The sequence below is a fragment of the Pocillopora damicornis genome, chromosome 2 (genome assembly GCF_964200805.1).
Source record: "Pocillopora damicornis chromosome 2, jaPocDami1.2, whole genome shotgun sequence".
NCBI lineage: Eukaryota > Metazoa > Cnidaria > Anthozoa > Scleractinia > Pocilloporidae > Pocillopora > Pocillopora damicornis.
Window position 1 is genome coordinate 4,571,456 of NC_142671.1, and position 20,949 is coordinate 4,592,404.

Genomic DNA, 20,949 nt, shown 5'->3' on the forward strand with positions numbered 1-20,949 from the left:
GCAATGACCTCAAGGGAGAGTTTTGGCTCGGATTTGACAAGATCCGTCGCTTGACAAGAAATGAAACAAAAAACAGACTCCTTGGAGTAGCACTCCTTGGAGATCTTGGAGTAACCCTGAATGAATCGCTCCACGCTGAATATGAGTGGTTTGGAAAAGGAGAAGAAAAAGATAAGTACCGGTTGTGCCTTGGAAATCCATCGGGTAAGTCAACAGTCTCTTTGTTTATTATTCGTTCAATTAGAGGAATCGTTGAAGTGTTTAGAAGGAACGGTTCCAATCGCGTCAAGGCCTGACTTCAGTTTTCAGTTTTCAGGCCTGTTTTCAGCAATTTCTTTAATTATAGCTCACCTGTGAAGAACCTTTCTTTTCTTGTAAAAGGCAGTTTCTTATGAACGGATGCATATATATATATATATATATATATATATATATATATATATATATATATATATATATATATATATATTAGTTCACACGGCAACCAGGTGGACAATCAGACATAGTTTGAAGCTACACTGGTTTGCAGATTTAATGAATGTAACCGAAGAAGTTACAATTCATAGACCCAACGTTTCGACACTCCTGTCTAGTGCCTTCATCAGGGGTGATCTAAACGCTGCAACAAGAGGTCCTTTTATATGATCACTAATTAGCGGCCTTTTTTCTGACGAGGTGTAAATAGGCGTCAGGAAGCAGACCGCCATCGTCACGATTTAAAGGAGCGTGGGCGGAGTTAATGTGCCAAGCCTCCAAACAAAGGCGCTGGTGGTAACGCCGATTAGTGGTGATAATTTTAGAATTATCCCACCCAATTGTATGGTTGGTTAGGCAAGTATGCTCTGATAAAGCTGAATTTTCCTTTTTGCAAAGAAAAACCGCTTTTTGGTGCTCTTTTAACCGTGTACCAAACTGGCGTTTGGTCTGTCCGATGTATTCGTTATCACAGTCATTGCAAGGAATAGAATAAATGGCGTCGGTTCGTTGTTCTTTCGTGACAGGATCCTTAGGTTTGGCGAAAATATGCCCCAAAGTCTGAAAAGGTTTTTGAGCAACTTTAACGTTGTGGCTATTCAAAATTCTCTTGATTGTCTACCATCATCACTCGATTCGAAGGCTGAGGAGAGGAAATATGTTTCCAATGTCCTAAAGGCAAATGGCTATACAAAAACTTTTCTCCGTAACTGCCAAAAACCAGTTATAAATAGTAACGCTCTTGATGAAAGGGAACCAGCGACTGGTTTTGCTGTTATTCCTTACATACAGGGTGTTACTGAACCCATCAAGAGAAAATTGACATTGGAACGGAAATGGACAATGAGTAAAGACAAACCCAAAGAAATAACACGTGATAAATCCACGCAGATAGAGAATATTTTAAATAGGCGAACAGTAAACTTATCTGACATTCAACTTACGCAGTCGGAAACAAACCTTCTACGTAAGAGACTTAACTTTTGCCCAACACCACCGCCACCAGGAAAATATGACATCAGCAAGGACATTGATGCCTTTGCCCGCAGACTAACCCTTAAAGAATATCACACTCCTGAGACTATAGAAGACGTAATAGACGGCCCTGGATACCAACCATCGATTCTTCAAAAATTGAACCAGAAGGAGCGCAAGGTGTATACTAGACCTCAAGGGAACCATACCTTAATACATATATTGACAAATTAAGGCAAGAAATCAGTGATGAGACTTTGCACAATCTACGATCTCCACGTAATAATCTAACCAAACGTGAGGGAGCAGCTTTGCATAGACTAAGCAATAACACGGACATAATCATCAAGCCCGCAGATAAAGGCGGAGCTACGGTCATCATGAATACAAAGGACTATGTAAAAGAGGCTAAACGCCAACTAGACAATGAAGTATATTACAAGAGAGTAGGAAGAGATCTCACTCTTGAACACGAACAGCTCATAAACCAGTGCTTAGACACACTTATGGACGACGGGGAATTAGAAGAAGAAGTAGCTAAACTCTTAAGACCAGCACAATCAAGAACTCCTATATTCTATATGCTCCCCAAAATACACAGAGTTAACAATCCAGGGAGACTAGTAGTATCCTCCGTAAACAGCCACACGGAGAAGCTATCAGCTTATGTGGACGAGTTTTTGAGACCTATAGCAGAAAAGCTACCGTCATACATACAAGATACCAAACACTTCATTAAGCGAATACTGGCTTTGGGCAAGTTACCCGAAAAGTGTTACTTAGCAACACTGGACGTATCAAGCCTATATACGAATATAGACACAGACGAAGGACTCACTATTGTGGAGGAAGAGCTGGGCAAAACGAACCAGAATAAGCCATCACCGAAAACATTATCGTGTCTCCTCGAGAAGGTTCTCAAACTTAACAATTTTACCTTTGGCAATGAACACTACATTTAAATCAAAGGAACAGCCATGGGAACCAGAGTCGCACCCAACTTTGCAAACGTATACATGGGAAGACTTGAAGAAAGAATCGTGTATCAAACAGAGTGGGTAAACCATATTATACTCTGGGTACGCTTTATAGATGATATATTCCTTATCTGGAAAAGTGATCAAGACTCTTTGATTAATTTCATAAATTACCTTAACAGTGTAGCATCCTCAATCAAGTTTACACACGAAATCTCTGCACATTCAGTGAATTTCCTTAATACGACCGCTCTATAGGATAATCAAGGCAACGTTAGTACAGATGGTTATCAGAAACCAACTGATACTCATCCATACCTCCACTGGACATCAGCACATCCACCTCATCTGAAACGGAGCATCCCATACAGTCAAGCCTTGAGGTTGAGGCGAATATGCTCTTCAACAGACACATTGAAGAAACGAGTCCTGGAATATTCGGATTTCTTTGTAACGTGTGGTTATGTACAACGCAAAGTTATCCACGAAATGCAGAAAGTGCTAACATTGACTCAAGAGAAATGTTTACAGACCAAAGAACGTGAACCAACAGACCGAATTCCTCTGGTTACTACATTCAACCCCCATACCACCTTTATTACAGAAATTGCTAAACGAAATTGGAACTTTCTCCAATCAAAAGAAAGATTATCACTCATTTTCAACAAGCCACCTTTAGTCGCCTACCGACGACCGAAAAGTCTACGAGACAGACTTGTGCGTTCAAGATTTGTAAATGAAACACCTCAAAATTATACCAAAGGGATGTAGAGCATGTGAAAGAACGAAGTGTAGTTGGTGTAAAATGATCAACCAGACCACAACTTTCACCAGTCCCAATAACAACAAGACCTTTACCATATTCCATACAATGGACTGCCAATCGTCATGGATCATTTACATAATCGAGTGCAACATTTGCAAACTTCAATACATTGGCAAAAGCGAAACGGCATTTAACCTACGGTTAAACAATCATAGAAACCATATTAAAAAGGGAGTGAGTAGCTGCGAACTCACTAAACACTTTTTACATAACAAACGAACTCACGACTTTGACAATAATGTTACCATAACCATTATAGAGCAAATCAGAAAAAATCATTTAGAGACTGACAAAAAGAAAGAAGTCCTTAGAGAAAGAGAGATTTTCTGGCAAAGAACATTAAACTCCATTCAGCCATATAGACTAAACAAAAGAACTGGATAAAGCTTTTACGCGAAAGCCTTTATAAAGTTTTGGGTACATAAATTGTTTGAAACATATGTTATAAAGGTTTTAAAACTCTTAACCAATTAGAAACACTAATTGTTTCCGAGAGATTTTACTCAGGATTTAATTAAGCAACACGCATTGTACTACGTCACACAATTAACCAATTACGACTCTGTAACAATTGCATGTTAAGGCCCCTGAGGAAGGCAAATGCCGAAACGCGTCGGGTCTTGAATAAAGCGTTGAAAACGGAAGCCCATTCTCCATTGTGCAAATTACATATATATATATGTGTGTGTGTGTGTGTGTGTGTGTGTGTGTGTGTGTGTGTGTGTGTGTGTGTGTGTGTGTGTGCATCCGTTCAAGCATATACACTTCTTAAGTGCTCTAACCGCTTCCTGCGTGCTTTACAACAGAACAGAGCACAGTCAAGGCTTTCCCGCGCATTACTTTCAAAATAAATTTTAATTCCAAAGTGAACATCAGTGTCGTTAGCATGCTCTATACTCTCATAAAGTACGCTACAATAAGGCAATCAGAATCGTTGATATAATATTTCAAATAATCTGATTGCCCGTACAAGACTAAATCTGTCAAAAATGTTAAACCATCAAAGTTCGGTGTTAACGTTAGAAACGACCCCGTTAAAGTTGATTAGGATATATTTATTGGTAAAGAGTGCTCTACCTACGCATCAATTTGCTAGCTCAAACGCGTTAAGCAAGTATTATTTACCCTTCCAAGCAGTCGGAGACACAAAATCCCGCGTCAAGGGATGAATTTTTGACCAATTTCTGAATATCATTGTTGTTGTTTTTTATTTGTTTTTGTTGTTTTGTTTTTGGTTCTTGTGTGAATTGTATCACCTCAAATGGCTCAGAACAACTCTATTTGACTCCCTTATCTATATTTCTTCAGGTAAAAAATGAGCGCACTTTGCGATCAAAAGCCTAAAGGATTTACATTGCTCGATCAGTGCTATGACTGCTATTTTTCATATAGACTTACTAGACACATGATCGTTAAGAATATTGGGACGTAGTGGCGTAAACCTTCTGCAAGGGAGACAAGCAATCATGGCGTAGTTTAAGTTTTTTTCGTTTTTTTTTTTCTTTTTTTTTCCTGGTACCTGTTGTCTGTTGTGCGTACCTCTATCAATCGATATAAGATCATTACTCTTTTTAGCGTCAAAGGGAATATCAACTCTAATAATCTATTGTTATCGTATAAATGTAACTGCCAACTGTTTTCATCTTTCGTTTAGCTCTTGCACATCGGCGTTGTTTTTGTAAGTGAATAGGCGCGATTCATTAGCAGCCATTCGTTCTTACTGAAGTGAATAAGATAAAAGTTTTGTTCGACTTTTTGATGCCATTAGCTGCTTTATCCTATAACGTTGTAGTTTTAAGAAAATGAACGACACTTTTTAAAAACGTGTTTCGACAGTTCTTCTGTCATCTTTAGTTCTGAATGATACAAATTACAACGTTGAATCCAAAGTGTGTAACAGACTGCTGATTGGACAAGACAAACAATAGTAACAGAATAATGTATGCATTTACAAGGAAAGTTTGAAATTAACATGATAAAGTTGATGATTAAGTATAGGTTTCTCCCACTAAATGTGGATAGCTTCTTTGATTTTAAGTTGAAAAGTCGTGGAAGCGTGATCTACATGATTCTCTCTAATAATCAGAACTGAAGATGACAGAAGAACTGTCGAAACATGTTTTTAAGAAGTGTCGTTCATTTTTAAAATTCGTTACATATCTGCTTCTATCAAGACCTTTTGATAATTCTGTTTATTGAATGCACTCTACTGAGAAATAAGTATTATGGATTTAATCAAAAATGTGAATTCAAAATGCAATAAACTGTTAGATGGTTCTAATGTTTGGTGCAAACTCGTACAAATGTAAAATGTCAAGGGTAGGAATTAAATTATTACAATTTTTTTCTTTATTTTACGCGTTTCAGGTTTTTTTATTTTTTATTATTATTATTATTATTTTTTTTTTTTTTGCTAGGAAGATAGGAACTTCTCATTTTTCTTCTCCAAGCTGGCTCAAGTTCAAAACTGACACCATCAAACATTAGTTATATAGTAACTTAAACTAGCAACAGATAAGTTCACATTATTTGGATATCTTATACAAAGTTAAATTGAACCAGATGCCCCGTCCCCATCAGTGCTCGGAAGAACTGTAAGCTTAAAAATGTTTATTTATATATGTACTTTTATGTGAACAGATAAGAACTGAAAAAAAATAAAAAATAAAAACAGCTATTTGCAGGATTTTTTTTGCACTGGTGTGGAACAACGAAGGAGTTTGTCTCTTGTTGGAATTGGAGTTCCGCCCAGTTTTTATGTGGCTGTCAAATGCTCTGAAAAATGGCTGCAAAAATTAAAGAATGCGGCAATCTCTCTGTAAGTATATGTTAATTAGCTCTTGCTGGAATAACTGAGCATCATCCCTAGATTCAACCTGTCATTTCTGCAATTCTTTTCTTTGATTCATCAATTTCAGAGGACATGTACTAACATAAAAGAAAATAAACTTACTGGCAGATTTGGAGTGAAGTGGAAGCAGGGAATACCTATGTTCAAAGCCCGTGCCATGTATTTAGTCAATACCGAAAGAAAATGCTTACTTTTGTCTAAGGCTATCTTAGATCGACTAGGTTACGTTTAGTTTCCTCTGCAATGTTTCCTTAATCAGATAGTTATCAGTTGTTATCTTAATGTGGATTATTGCAGTAACAATTCCAGGGCGAACTGTTTCAAAATCGGTCTAAAGCTTAGCAATGTTTTAGTTTTAGCTTGCTAAAGCGACTTTAGAATCAATAAAGGTAATAAGAAACTTTCATATGATCTCATCTTCCTAACATCATTTGGCCCATTTCTTGATCAAAATCGATCTTAATATAATTTAGAGCCTTCATATAGTCTTCTCAATTTGCGCGCGAGTTGGTTGGTGTGATGTCTGTACAGATTTTACCAACGTAATAAAATTAGATTTAGATGTAAATGAGATGTCACTGTCAAATATTTGATACGCGTAACATTCGAGAAATAATTGACAGCTTTGCACGTGGTCCGTATTATCATCTTTTTAAGCGGTATGTGTTTATTTTGTTGAAAAAAATGCAGATCGAGACCAAAACTTTTCCTTCGACTTTATATATTTTTGACGTTAGTAAATCACATCATATTAACTTACCTCCGTAAATCATTTGTCCCAGATAACAAAATCAAATCAGCTTGCTAACGATGGTATCTGAATTCGTCCTTGGCCAAACACAAACGACTCCACAAGATCACTTTCTCCAGGCATCGAAAACACACACAAAATCGCCCATAGTTAATTTTAATCAGACATTCATCTAGAGATAGCACCGAGCAAACCGATCCAGGAAAATATAATCGGCGCACTCTAAAATACATGAATCTTGCAACACAGCTTACCGTTAAAGAACTGCTCAAATCAAAATGTTTGGTGCAATTCATCAACACCTCAAGTAATATTTGATTAAAAATTTTTCCACCGCTCTCGTCATGAAGGAACAATAACCATGATCGTGCTACAGTGCACAAGACTCCATTTTCTCTCGAACAACTATCCACCATTTTCACAGCATGAGTAACACGTTTACTATAGGTAATCTGATATATTTCATCTGTCTAGCAGTATCGCATTTCTCATAAAGGGCGACAAAATAACAAACTTCCACTCTGTATATTTATATTCTGTAAGAGTTTACGCCGTTAACTCATGGCGTAATTTGGCTCAGTCGGTGATATATACTGTGATTTTTTACACCGTTAACTAACGGCGTAATTTCTTCGGTCTGTATATCTATATACTGTAAGAGTTTGCGCTGTTAAGTAACGGCGTAATTTGGCTATGTCGATGGAACACATACTGTAGGATTTTTAGCCATTAAATAGCGGCGTAATTCGAATCAGTCGATAAATATACATACTGTAAGATTTTACGCCGTCAACGGCATAATTTCTTTCAGTCGGTATATGTACATACTGAAAGATTTCATGCCGTTTACTTCGGCACATTTCAGCAATTTAGTTTGAATGGTTTTCGAAACAACCGTTATTTGATGAATTTCAAGAAAAGGTTTCTGCGCATTGAATCATAAAGGCTGTTGAAAAGAATGATTCGCCTTCAAATACCTTGATAACTCAGCGTATTTTTCTCGGATGGAAATGCCAATAATTCTCGTCATGAATATAACGAGGCTCAGTTTATAAAAGTACAAAGAGGACCATACTAAAACAGTTCGGGCCATAACCATTTCTGGATATCGGTTTCGAGCTTTGTGATTGGGTGAGATCAAAACCAAAACAAAGCAAATTTGGCCGAGAGGTAATGGAAACAAGAAGAAGCTAATTTTTTTTTTTTTTTTTTTGTGGCGGCCATGTTGTAATGCGGTAGTAAGGTAGTAAGCTGAAACAAAATTCGCTAATAAGGACTGGACGTAAGGTACCATTAAAAATATTCGTTTATTTCAAACATTCAACATGCATGTCCTCGACATTCTCGCATTCTGGAAGAGTAAAGCGGATTCTTTCTAGCCCAAATTCTTTGTAACGCTGTGGTCCTTCCACCAAGAGCGTCACAGGAATGAAAGCTCCTCCGCCAGCCTGTTTGTATCTGGAGAACTTCTGGGTAAAGCTTGACCTCGATGTTACTGTCCGTTCTCCGTTGATTTCACTATTTTGGGTTACAAGAAAACCAATTAAATAAAGTTGAACCAAATAACGCGCACTGATAACAATTGGGACGAGTGAGGTGTGAGATCGCGGAATCGGGACAATTTCATTTCTCTCCAGTATAGGTCGAGGAAAGACAATATCTTGCTTCTTTCCGATTTTTAAATAGAAATTATCAATTTCAGTCCAGCAAGCCTTTACGAAAAAGTAACAGTAAAGCAAGAAAACAGTAACTCACCCTTCAATTCCTGGTTTTTTTTTGCCACATCGAAGCAAAGCATGCAGCTGTATGTTTAGAAAGTGCTGAACCGTGCCGATCTGCTGCCCTTTGACATCTCCTAAAGTGTATGTCTTTCTCTGCGATTTGCTGAAAATCTGGACTTCTCGTAAAGCCTCTGGAATGCGTTCCATTTCTCGTGGAAGAAGACAAGCCAGTGCATGCGAGTCATACGTGTCGTCGTCTTCACTTTGAATAACAAGCGGTGTTCCACGTGGAGCTTTGATCTTGAAATTATGATACCTGGAAAATAAACGGCAATAAAAACATGAGTGGGATGAAATAAAATCAAGTAGTCACAATCTATATTAAGACAAATACACATGATCGAATTCAATGCAAGAGAATCATACAAGGTATTTTGCGCGCTATTAATCGATTCGCGGGAGAATCTAGGTCTCAGAACACTACAAATTCGGTCCTACAGCTTTTAGTCAGCAATAATATGTCCTCTACAATTACCCTTTGATTTGAACACCCTGCATAGAAAGTTTGTTTAGGTAATCACTGCAAAATGTGAAAGCACGAGCGGTGTTTCTAAACGAGTTTCACAATTACAGACAAGTCCCTTGTGGTTTTAGACGAAAATTTCACTCTCATCAGTTCGTGTAGTTAAACTCTAACCTTTGTTTCCGGAATGCTGTAATAGAGACACTTCGGCAAGGCTTTCCACCAATGTGATTTCTTTATTTTCATCTTCATGCCGCTCTTATCGCACATTTCCCGGATACGATACCTAAAGGTGTGAGAGCTCAGTGAACGAATACCTCTTTGTTTTATATTTGCCCGAAGGAGCACTTACTCGCTGGATAATCACATTTATGTGTTAGATCCGTGGTTTCCTGAAATTATTTTTTAGTGTGCATTCGCCTTGGCTGAATGAATCTCTCTAATGTCAAGATCGACATTGATTCGAAATTTCATCCAGAGCTCCGATTTAAAAGATTCTGTGTTTGTAGCACTGACCCAGGTCCGTGGCAGATTTGTGCCACAAAGACAACAAAGTGTCTCGAGATACTGAATGTGTTCATCCATGCTGTTGGCTTGATATGAAATTCACAATGTAGGATTATAAAGGTCCGATAAATAATTGTCCTTTTACTTTAAATTGGTCGGCCACATCGTATGGTTAAAATTTATGGTTTACACGATACTCCGATGGATCTGAACAAAGGAATCCGTCTGGTAGTTTGCACACTAACAGACTTTCAACATTCGTGCACTCGAGCAAAAACCTCGTGCACTCGATTGGAATTTTGACAAATTGGAAGCAAATTTATTCTAGTTTTTTAAAAGATTTTTTTTAGGAATCAAAAAAAATGTTGCATACCTGAAAACCTCAACTAAATGGAGGTTATTCCTCGATCGAGCCCTTCGCAACATGGACCTCCACCCGACTTTTCATCTGAATTTTTCCTTCTCGTCATCGCGACCACCATCATTGCTTTTTGTGTGTAATTGCTTGTCTTCTGTAATTTTGCAAGGTTTCATGTGATATGGGTAGGGAACTATGTCGCTAGGGCTCGAATAAAGTAATGAGTGAGTTTCCTCGATGTCCCACTACGACATCCATGTTGGTGACGTCATCAAGTATCCAGAAATGGTTATGGCCCGGACTGTAAAAACGTGTAGAAAGATTTCGACTTCTACGAATCCTGATGATAACCGTGGAAGTTCAAATTTTAACACTTCACTTCATAGGGCCGGAACCTATGCAAGAGTTTTTCCTTTTTATCTCGTGAATTGCGCGCATGCGCAAGAGCGAGTTGTAGATATGATGTGGAGAATGGCACTCGCTCGCTCGCTCGATTGGTCGATTCCTGTAAACTTTTTTTCGATTTTAGGCTTTTGAGTGCATTTGATAGTGAAAATGGCAGCCTTTGTTGCTAAGAATAGTGGTGCGATGAAAAGAAGCCAGTGATAATCTTAAAATAATTTTTTTTTCGTTTTAGTTTCAACAAGCGGCGCCAGCGACTGGCAGGCGTCCGAGGATTCACACTGAATTAAGAGAACAACCTTCGTTTTTCATAAAATTGCAATTTACAATTCTTGAACTTGAAAGCAATCCGAAGATTTATTAAAAATATCACTTTCTCCGAAGCGCTCCCGAGTTTAAAGGTGTTCAAAAGCTTTCCTGTTATGGCGTGAGATTGGGGACAAAATCGATCATTGCATTTCGTATCGAGTGTTTTTCGATGTGAAGCAACATAAAGTTGTGAAGTTGCCGGCGACTGACGAAATTACAGGTTAACACGAAAGTCAAATAACACAAACAAATAATTTTGGCTACCGATTTTCAGTGAATTTTTAAAGAACAATTTTCTTTTAAGTTTCAAGACAATTTGAAGATTCAAAATAAATATTACGTACTTAAATGCGAAAATTGTTTACCACAAAATTGATAAATAGGCCTGAAATGAAATTCTATCTTGTTCTTGATTATGCGTTGCCTAGCACGTGACCAAAATCTACCCATGCGGAAATCCAAAATGACGGTGGCAGTCTGGGCTTAGTTATATCACTCAAAACTCGTTCCCGTTTGTCCCATATGATAAAGAGGGAATCATTAATGTTTTCATTAAGACAATATTGCCTTTATTTTCCAATATTTACAATGATAGACAGTAAATTTCACTTTTCACCCACATTTACTTCCAACATTTTCTTTTGAACCAGAAACAAAAATGATGTGTTTAAAACACATGACATCATGATCATTTCGGTTGTAATGCCATCTTATCCCAACGTTACTTTGTTTCTTTGCTACATTAGAGAACACTGAACTACTGCCTGTGCTCTAAATATGACAATCAATCACACAATTCACCAAACCAGATAACATTAAACATAATTAAAAAAATCATGTAAGTCATCTGTCAATTCACGAGTTTGCTCACAGAGCACTTTGATTACTTTTTCTGCACGAAATATGAAGAAGACTGGAGAACACAGAAAAAATACTAACGACTTTGCCCTACCAACACAGCAGTTGACGCAAGGAAACTTTGAATTCACAATTTAATCAGAAGTTCTTTCACAATAAGAAAAGGTGAAGTCAATTTTTAATTTTTACCAAAAGTTAGACGTAGAGCAAAATGAATTGAAAATTCATCTCTGGTTACCGCTTCTTAAACTAGTAGTTCAGAAATGGAAAGATACCTAATTACACCTTTTACACTGTACTATGCCTTTTATTCTCATTGAGTAATAATAATTTTTGTGTCAAAGAATAGAACATTGTGAATGTCATGTTAACAAAGGAAGTTCTCTACTCCTACCCCTTGCATCTGTTTTCATGTCGTTTCCATGGCAAGGGGCACGTCAACAATGACTAATCGCTATTAAAAACTCGCTCGTCCAGTTTCATATAACACCTTCGAAATTAAGCTTACTCGACGCCTTAGGAACCCACATACCTTTAATTATCATAAATTAAAGTCAGGGTTTCCTCTTTACATTTTATTTCAGGACTATCTTCCTCTTGCCGATTGATCTTGTCTGTCACAAAGCTCCTTGATATTTTTTTGTATCTAAACTGCGGATAAGAACACGAGCTTCACGAACATAACCCGGCCAATTTTTTCTGAGTTATTTCCTATCGCCGATTACGCCCATGAAAATGAAACTTCAAAATCGTGAGGAGGGATGTTTTTAGTCTTGTCAACACTGTGGGCACATTGTAATAATTGTGTTCTAACATGAGGAATCAAACCTCGAATCTTCGGATACTCTATCGATGAGCCACGGAGATTCTGTGGTTAGCAAGGCTGTAACAAGGTTCATTTTTAAACGGGCATACAGAATTCACGCCTCTATAGGACACGAAAGATATCTGGGTCAATAACTCATGGGCATTCATATCTTTTTGTGCGTCCCAAGCTCTCGCCGAGACGAAAAGCATCCTCTCTTATATTATAATTAGCGAACTAAAAAATCATATCTAATTCGTTAACTCACATGGGGCTTAAGGTATTGCTGATCCAAGCAATACTCAGGGCGTGTGTCTCATGTGAAGGTAGTCGCTTGTAATAACGTTTGGTCAGAGAAAAATCGGCGGCCAAGGGATAATCATTATCCACCTTGAGCTTCGTAGATCGTAGGTAATCTGATATCTTTCATCTGTCTAGTAGTATCGCATTTCTCATAAAGGGCGACAAAATAACAAACTTCCACTCTGTATATTTATATTCTGTAAGAGTTTACGCCGTTAACTTATGGCGTAATTTGGCTCAGTCGGTGATATATACTGTAATAATTTACACCGTTTACTAACGGCGTAATTTCTTCCGGTCTGTATATCTATATACTGTAAGAGTTTGCGCTGTTAAGTAACGGCGTAATTTGGCTATGTCATTGGAACACATACTGTAGGATTTTTAGCCATTAAATAACGGCGTAATTCGAATCAGTCGATAAATATACATACTGTAAGATTTTACGCCGTCAACGGCATAATTTCTTTCAGTCGGTATATGTACATACTGAAAGATTTCATGCCGTTTACTTCGGCACATTTCAGCAATTTAGTTTGAATGGTTTTCTAAACAACCGTTAGTTGATGAATTTCCATTTTCTCTCGAACAACTATCCACCATTTTCACAGCATGAGTAACACGTTTACTATAGGTAATCTGATATATTTCATCTGTCTAGCAGTATCGCATTTCTCATAAAGGGCGACAAAATAACAAACTTCCACTCTGTATATTTATATTCTGTAAGAGTTTACGCCGTTAACTTATGGCGTAATTTGGCTCAGTCGGTGATATATACTGTGATTTTTTACACCGTTAACTAACGGCGTAATTTCTTCCGGTCTGTATATCTATATACTGTAAGAGTTTGCGCTGTTAAGTAACGGCGTAATTTGGCTATGTCGATGGAACACATACTGTAGGATTTTTAGCCATTAAATAACGGCGTAATTCGAATCAGTCGATAAATATACATACTGTAAGATTTTACGCCGTCAACGGCATAATTCAACGGCATGGTAATTTTTGGGCTACCCGGAAAAATAAGCATATTAACTTAGAAATTCGATCAACAGCCGTGTTGGAGTTGACCCTAAAAAAATTCGGCATTTTAGCTCGTCATTTTTTTGAATAGCACTTGATTCGCATGTATTCTTTTCTTTTCTTAGTGGAGATTATCCGTTTCCCTTTTTTTTCACTTTTATTTTGGTTTTCTTTCTTTTCTTTTCTTTTTTCTTGTTTTTTGAAAACAGAACATTAAAAAATGTTAACTGCCCGTGGTGTTTGTTTTCTTCTTTTCAAGACATTCAAATTTATTCAATGGTTCGTGAACAAATACTAAGTAAGTCGCCCATTCGAATTCGAACCCTGGACATAAAGGCTTCATTTCATCGATAAGACAAACGAGGAAAACATTACGATCCCTCTTTTAAAACCTGGCTAGACCTAGTCAGTACCATCGGCGGAAGTATCAATTCTCCATCAGGCTTCAATGAATACGAAAAATAAGTGGGCCAACATCCTAATCTTCTCCACATCCTGGTATCTAGTGTTTAATTGAATCCGTCAACTTTGAAATTCTCGCCCACTAAGGTTCAGTCTTGGAAACAGCTGGCATTCTTAACTCATTTTTAATTTGGGCCTTGACCTGTTTTACTTCCTTGAATAGCATGTTGATTTTTACTTAGTTTGAAGTTCACACCCCCCTATTTGAAAACAGCTGGCGTTTTTTTTTTTATGTTTTTTTTTTTTTTTTTAACCTAAGTCAACTTCAAAGAGTGTCCACTGCACTGTAGAAAATATGGGAAAGACATCATCAATCTTCCACTGACTAACACTAAACAATTTCATCTTAATTGTTGTATATTCTGGCAACATTACACCGAGAACCAATAATATCACTATGAATCCAAAATAAAACCTGGACATAATTTTTTTTCTTTTTGACTTGGTCAAATGAAAATTTTTGAACAAAAAAAAAGGAGAAAAAGAGCTGGTTACCTATATTACGAGGTGAAGTAAGGGCCTTTATGAACATATGTTCTCCTTTCGGAGCAAATTCCTACTGAAGAGTAAATCCACCGTTTGAACCTACAGATATTAAATTAAACAATTGTAAAAAGGAACGCGAAGCATCAAGCTTTATGCTCATAAAATTTGTGTTCAGTAACATGAAGCATCAAACATGTATGTTCATATTTTCTTGAGCATAGTTAAAAGAGGAAACAGTCGCGAACGTTGGAAGTCTAAATATTGAGCAATAGTTTCTTCAAAAACGAAATTTAAAGCGTGGGATGTTTTTCGTTCCTTCCACTAAGCTTCCGCATGGCCATAATAAGAGATCATTGAACTTCTATTTAAGCAGCTATCTAAAATTAAATTGTTGAGTGCGTTGTACTAAAATAGCTGTTTAGCACTGACAAGTATTCTCTTCCTTAAAAATGGGTTAACATCAGGGAGTATAAATTCAGTTGGCTGCAGCAGTTCTGCCATCATAACTTAGCACTCATTACTTTCAGAAGTTTAAGTCTAAGGTGGATTCAACATTCGAACAATGCCACTGTCTCTCCAGATTTTTTTGCTCCTAACGTTGGCTTCTAGGAATCAAATATTGAGTCGTTCAATCACATCATTTGCGGGTGAGTACTTCGTTATTTCTGTTTCCTTGCATAGAATTTATATTTCCATACAGCAGTACCTACATGGAACTACTTTTCTCGATAAAACTTTCCATTGAAACTTGGCTTTGACTGTGTCCGTTAAATTTTTTGACTTATCATATTTTTTTACAGCTAATTGTGCTGAGCTTTACAAGGCTGGAAATACAACCAGCGGTGTCTACACGATTTATCCTGATGGTTTAAGTGCCTTTGATGTGTACTGTGACCAGAGCACAGGTGGAGGAGGGTGGACAGTCATCCAGAAGAGAATGGACGGCTCTGTAAATTTTGATCGTAGCTGGTGTGACTTCAAGCGTGGCTTCGGTAACTTGAATGGCGAGTTTTGGTTAGGACTGACCAAAATAAACCGCCTCACTTGGAGAACAAAGAACAAACTTAGAGTAGATTTGGAATTTAACCTCACCCAGGGCATTCAACGAATTTTCCAAGAGTACAACTTGTTCGTTGTTGAAGCGGAATTAAAAGATTATGCCTTAACTATTGGAAGTGTTTTAACAGGTATTCACATCTGTTGGGTGATGATTATTATCATTCATACAAAGTCTGAAAAAATGAATCAATTTACCAACTGGATGTTTAAGCTTAGAAAATTAGCTTTATACTGAAAGCGATGACAGTCGAATTGTAATGAAATTTGAATAATTTCGCAGTGTTTCGAAGCAGTTTTGCTTACGTTGTAGGCAAACCATATCAATTTGGCTCATTAAATTGACTGAACAACAACTAAAGTCATTATTTTGTCTTCAAAAATTAACTGTGATACGAGCCTATTTTCAGCTGACTGAAATTGAGCGTTTAATAAATGCCGTTATGATTCTGTTGATTTTTTTAATTATTTTTTTCTTTTCTTTTCGCTCTGTAGGAAACGCAAGTGATTCTTTTGATTACAACCGCAACGCTTCGTTTTTTACAATGGACAAAGACACGCAGCACGGTTGTGCTAAGAAATTTGGAGCTTGGTGGTATCCCAATAAAGAAATTTGTGGTAACTCCAACCTTAACGGTCAATACAAACAAACAAACGGTTTAAGATGGGCACTGTGGAGTCAATATAAGCCTGATGAGCCTCAATATAAAATCACCAAAGCCGAAATGAAGATCAAGCCGGATTGCCTAGGATAATTTTTTTTTCTCTTAATGTGTATATGTATATTCATATATGTCCGTAAATAAAATTTGAGAATCAAATTTATCTGCAATGTGAGAGGAGATTTATTTATAACTCGTTAGAAGTGTGAAGTGTAATAATTGAGTTAGCATATGTAATGGCAATAGGACTGAGTGGGGTCCAAGAATAGCCAGGTTATCAAAGAAAGGGAAAATTTGCATGAAAAGTCTAAGTCTGCACACTGTTTCAATGGCGATTGAAACAAGGGCTGGGATTGGTTGATTTAAACTAAAATTTTGAATATGATTGGCTCCTCCAAGTGAACTGTCCGATAACAACTTAACGAATGAATAAGGGTTAAATAGAAGTTTTTCGAAACCAATCACAATCGAGCGAATTGCAATTGTTTGATTAGTACTGATTGTTTGATTAGTACCTAACGTTCAAGGCACGCCCTGATTGACTGCTCGAACTACGAATATCTTTTGCCCCCCACCTCCGAGAAACTCGCGCGGGATTCGCGGCTCGATAAATATCCATCTCTAGCCACGGAGGTTAATAGTTTTTAATTTATGAAATAAGTAAGTGAGAGGAAAAACGGGAAAATATTTCTGACCAAGGGGATGCAGCGAGATCGGGGGGTATTGACCGTCCGTGATAAGCGTAATGACCGTAAATCCGAAGACAAGAGAGAATTTCAATCCTTTTCCATAAATGTTCTGTAAGTTAAATAATTATCAGCATGTTAAATATAGATGAGCGTTAACTAAGAGGTCACCCCTAGTTTCCTCCTCTCACAGTAAGCTAGGAAGAAACAGGTGTCCATTTAATGCCTTTTAAATATTGTTGTTACTTTTCCTCATTAAATACTAATAATTACCGTGCTCGATTAGAATCGTAATTCATGTGTCAAAGAATGACACATTTAGAATTAATAACATGTATTCTTAATTCCATTTTTTCACACCTGTTTTCCTGGTGTTGCATATAAAGGTGTCAGTGGCGTTTAGTCGCTCAAAATTCCGTTCTTCCTGTCTCTTACAACATCCGCACGGCTAAACTCAAAGCCTACTGAACGCCCACATGTACTCCTATTTTTAGTTTGCATGAACAAAGTAGCCGAACTCACGAAACTAACTGAAATGCAACCGGGCCTACATTTCTGTCATTTATTTCCTACCCCTACTGTCGCCCTGTTGAATTAAAAAAAGAAACAAAAAAATGCTGTATTCGTTCAAAATATTGTAATGCTCTTGCAAGTGACTATGCAAGCAAAGTAGATCTTATTAAGGAATAGCAATATCAATAACCTATATTACGAGGTGTAAAACAATATTCTGAGATGTAGAGAATAATACATGGGCACGCGTAGATCATTCGAAGTCGAAGTCGAAGAGAAATTCCATAGTATGGAATTTCTCTTCGACTTGAACACGAGAAGAGAAACGGCATATCTACAAGCAACCAGGTATTATTTTGTTTATCATAGAAACACAATAGCCCTTTATTGACAAGAAAAGCCGACTTCATTAATGAATGAAAATAAAAGAATCCACAATCCTCGAATAACAGATCGTTGATAGCGTTGGCGCTGACCCTTAAGATGGAAAAATGCGTGGAATCATGATTACAAAAACAGCAATGGTCGTAATTTTCAATTTACAAAATTCTCATTTACTAACTTTGTCCTTGCCGACAGAAGAAGTCTTTCAGGTAAACGGCAAAAATCGGCCGGTGGCAAATCTTCCAGTTGTCGGTTTTCATTCTCAGCCCCGCTTATCTGCCATTTCTGCAGGCTAATTTAGGATAATCGCAAGATCTCCTCATCATTCGCAAAGGTAGCATGAAGCCAGATCTTCACAAAATCGCTTTGTCCGTCTTTAGATTAGCTCTCTAGAACACAATTGATCTCAAAGTAGACTGGGTATCTAAATCTCTTAACGAGCACGTGGTTGGCAGGTTCATTGATCGCGATGACTGGGAGGTTTCCTTACATTTTTTCACTCAGGTGGATGGTATCTGGGGTCCCCATTCTGTCGATCGGTTTGCAAATTCCCACAGCTTTAAACTAAGCACTAGGTTCTATTCGCGCTATTAGAATCTGGTGGCGAAGGAGTCGATGCCTTTTGCTACGACTGGTTTGGGTAAACTAGTTGGCAAGTGCTAGCTGTGTCCTTGATTGATTCCTCGGTTTATTAGGCATTTTGCAAATTGTAAAGCTGCGGGTACTCTTATCGTACCCGAATGGGTTTCGTTCCCGTTCTGGCCCATGCTCTTCGAGTTTGAGCCTCCTTACCATTCCCCTGTCGAGGGCATTATTAATTTCACTGACGTTGCAGTAATTTTTATAAGGAGCTCCTCCGAGTCCATTTATGACGGAAGCAAGTTTAAGTCTTAGTTTTTCGATAATCTCCCAGATTTGTTCTATTATGTCTACGTTATTGTAATTTTCCACCTCTACATATTCACCTCGTTTTATATTCTATTACATTATATTGCAGTTGTTGTAACTCGTTTTCTGTTTCTCATTCTTGCAGTTCCCATCAGGGATTTTTTCTTTCTTCCTTTTTTTTTTTTTTCTTTCTTCCTTGTAGGCTTGAGCATATCTAAACTTTAGCCTGCTGGGGACCCAAGTGAAAGGAGGAAGTTAACTTGAAGATCTCTAGCTGCTACGCTACCAGTGGACCACAAAGCTCAAGTTTGTTGTTGCAAACCTCTTCCAGTCCCCTATTCATCTTCCCTATACCATAGTTTGGTCGTCTTTTTGCCCGCCTGACCGCCTTTATCCACTCCTGCTCAAAAGAAAACTTCAGCTCCAGTTCACTTGCGTTCCAAAATGTTTTTCCCCTCTCTGAAAAATGTGTTTGGCCTCTTATATCGAACACGACTACACTTAAATTCGCCGCCATCTTGCTTTACGTTGGAACACTAATGGCAATTACCGCAGACATTCACTCGCCCGCGCTTCCGGGAGGAAAAAACTTAGCAACGAACCACCGTGTATTACCTACGCAACCGATGCTAACGAAACCTGACCAGAATGTAAATTGAAGGTCTGAATAAAGCCTCATGAAAACAGCCGGTGGGAGATTTTGTCATGAAAGACCCAAGGGAAAAACGTTAAAGAAATGAGAAAACCTCATTCGCTTACCCTGTTATATTTTTTTATGATCGTTGTTGATTGTTTTAATTTATATTTTTGTCAAATGTCATTTCCCACGGAATAATTTAAGAAAGTCTTGCAAAAGCTTAAGATGTTCGTCATTTGAAGAAATGTCAAGTTTCTCTCTGATCACTAAAATTGCTGAATCTCCATGAGTTTTTGGCACTTAGAGACAGCTTTGGTGAGTTTTCGCGAAAACAAAGTATTTTAAAATAAATAAAAAAAAATTAATAAATAGTAAAAGTCATGATGCGAAAAAGGTCATTCAACCCACCTGAAGTCTTTTGCTTGCCACAGCAGACAAGACAAAGTGTGAATATACTCAACTTTCATACGTTGAAACAAACATAAGGGAAACAAGTGTATTTGCCCACATATGTCACAATGTAGGTCTTTTTCGATCCAATAGTATACCTAGCAGCTATATTTCAACCTATTTGACGCTGCAGGAGGCCATGCTTAGAGACCATTTAGGCCTCCACTGATGTCCATTAAACATGTAAACGTTTGCTACTAATTGCTATGATATCTGACGGTTATGTGATTAATATTAGCTGAGCTGCACTAGTACTTACGCTGATAAATCGTCCGTCAAGGGCGCATTTTTTCGTTCGCCATGGCTTTGCGTTGTAACCTTACTTGAGAACAAAATTGAATGGGAGATCTCTCTATCACAGTGGAATTAGTTCAAAATATCTGGAAAAACAAGCAAAACACAGTTCCATGAAAGAGACCTACGAAAGCTCGCTGTTGTCCATGCTGGTAACTATATTATTGTAGAAAACAGTAAAAAATGCATAAAATCTTGTGACAGTCAACTCGGTGTAATGGCTCATTCCGAAAATTCTGCCTTGCATAAGTGTTTAGCCTTAAGAAAACATGCCTTTTAATGATTTTGATTCGGTTCCTATCTCGTTCCAGTCACTCTCACACTTTAAGTAGGCGAAAACTTTCGTTGAGTTTCCAAAATAAAACTCTCTTTTGTTATTCATTCGGTTTACCAAAGAGGGTTTTCGATAAGTTAAAATACTTTTCCATCGTAACATCGCCGCACATGCTAAGCCAGGAAACTGTTTGAAATAATTTATTTCTGTTTGCCCCGAATTTGGAGGTATTTAGTTATCCTGTAATAGGATTCAAACAAACAGTTGTTTCTTAGCCCACTTCCTTATGTACTGTGCTCCGCTCACATATCGAGAATCTGGAAAAATGTCGAGTAGGAATTCTCGTCAATTTCAGTCGTACATAACAGTTCCCTAACACACTTAACATACGCCCCACGATCAGTTCGAGAACAACGCTAATAACGGCATTTTTCTAAATAAATTCCCACAATCTTCTCTATTAACTAATTGGAACTTCCACTTTCTAAAAA

The 20,949-nt window shown here is 37.6% G+C and overlaps 3 protein-coding genes and 1 long non-coding RNA gene across 4 annotated transcripts; 3 read left to right on the forward strand and 1 right to left on the reverse strand.

The window, feature by feature from the left end:
• The first annotated feature begins 1,317 nt into the window (after positions 1-1,317).
• LOC149049620 (uncharacterized) lies at positions 1,318-2,411 on the forward strand. Its single transcript, XM_089198422.1, has 2 exons — positions 1,318-1,631; positions 1,685-2,411. Exons 1-2 carry the CDS (start codon positions 1,318-1,320, stop codon positions 2,409-2,411), a joined length of 1,041 nt encoding a protein of 346 aa, XP_089054548.1.
• Positions 2,412-2,426: 15 nt separating this feature from the next.
• On the forward strand, positions 2,427-3,894 carry LOC149049621 (uncharacterized). Its single transcript, XM_089198423.1, has 3 exons — positions 2,427-2,618; positions 2,685-2,876; positions 2,958-3,894. The coding sequence occupies exons 1-3, from the start codon at positions 2,427-2,429 to the stop codon at positions 3,195-3,197; spliced, it is 624 nt and encodes a 207-aa protein (XP_089054549.1). The 3' UTR covers positions 3,198-3,894.
• A 4,716-nt stretch (positions 3,895-8,610) lies between these two features.
• On the reverse strand, positions 8,611-10,265 carry LOC149049622 (uncharacterized). The gene is made up of 3 exons (XR_016183889.1): positions 9,979-10,265; positions 9,273-9,384; positions 8,611-8,891 (listed from the first exon to the last, which is right to left on the reverse strand). It is a non-coding gene; the product is annotated as an uncharacterized LOC149049622 (long non-coding RNA).
• A 4,911-nt stretch (positions 10,266-15,176) lies between these two features.
• LOC149049623 (fibrinogen C domain-containing protein 1-like) lies at positions 15,177-16,425 on the forward strand. The gene is made up of 3 exons (XM_089198435.1): positions 15,177-15,261; positions 15,415-15,801; positions 16,166-16,425. Exons 1-3 carry the CDS (start codon positions 15,177-15,179, stop codon positions 16,423-16,425), a joined length of 732 nt encoding a protein of 243 aa, XP_089054561.1.
• Positions 16,426-20,949: the final 4,524 nt, after the last annotated feature.

What these genes read in the sequence shown, in the direction of transcription:
- LOC149049623 (XM_089198435.1), top strand. Translation starts at nt 15,177, where the DNA reads ATGCCACTGTCTCTCCAGATTTTTTTGCTCCTAACGTTGGCTTCTAGG. An exon ending in TTCAATCACATCATTTGCGG is followed by an intron (nt 15,262 to 15,414) that starts GTGAGTACTTCG and finishes ATTTTTTTACAG; the next exon opens with CTAATTGTGCTGAGCTTTAC. An exon ending in TATTGGAAGTGTTTTAACAG is followed by an intron (nt 15,802 to 16,165) that starts GTATTCACATCT and finishes TTCGCTCTGTAG; the next exon opens with GAAACGCAAGTGATTCTTTT.
- LOC149049621 (XM_089198423.1), top strand. Translation starts at nt 2,427, where the DNA reads ATGGGAACCAGAGTCGCACCCAACTTTGCAAACGTATACATGGGAAGA. An exon ending in ACCTTAACAGTGTAGCATCC is followed by an intron (nt 2,619 to 2,684) that starts TCAATCAAGTTT and finishes ACCGCTCTATAG; the next exon opens with GATAATCAAGGCAACGTTAG. An exon ending in TGGAATATTCGGATTTCTTT is followed by an intron (nt 2,877 to 2,957) that starts GTAACGTGTGGT and finishes AAATGTTTACAG; the next exon opens with ACCAAAGAACGTGAACCAAC.
- LOC149049620 (XM_089198422.1), top strand. Translation starts at nt 1,318, where the DNA reads ATGAGTAAAGACAAACCCAAAGAAATAACACGTGATAAATCCACGCAG. An exon ending in AACCAGAAGGAGCGCAAGGT is followed by an intron (nt 1,632 to 1,684) that starts GTATACTAGACC and finishes TGACAAATTAAG; the next exon opens with GCAAGAAATCAGTGATGAGA.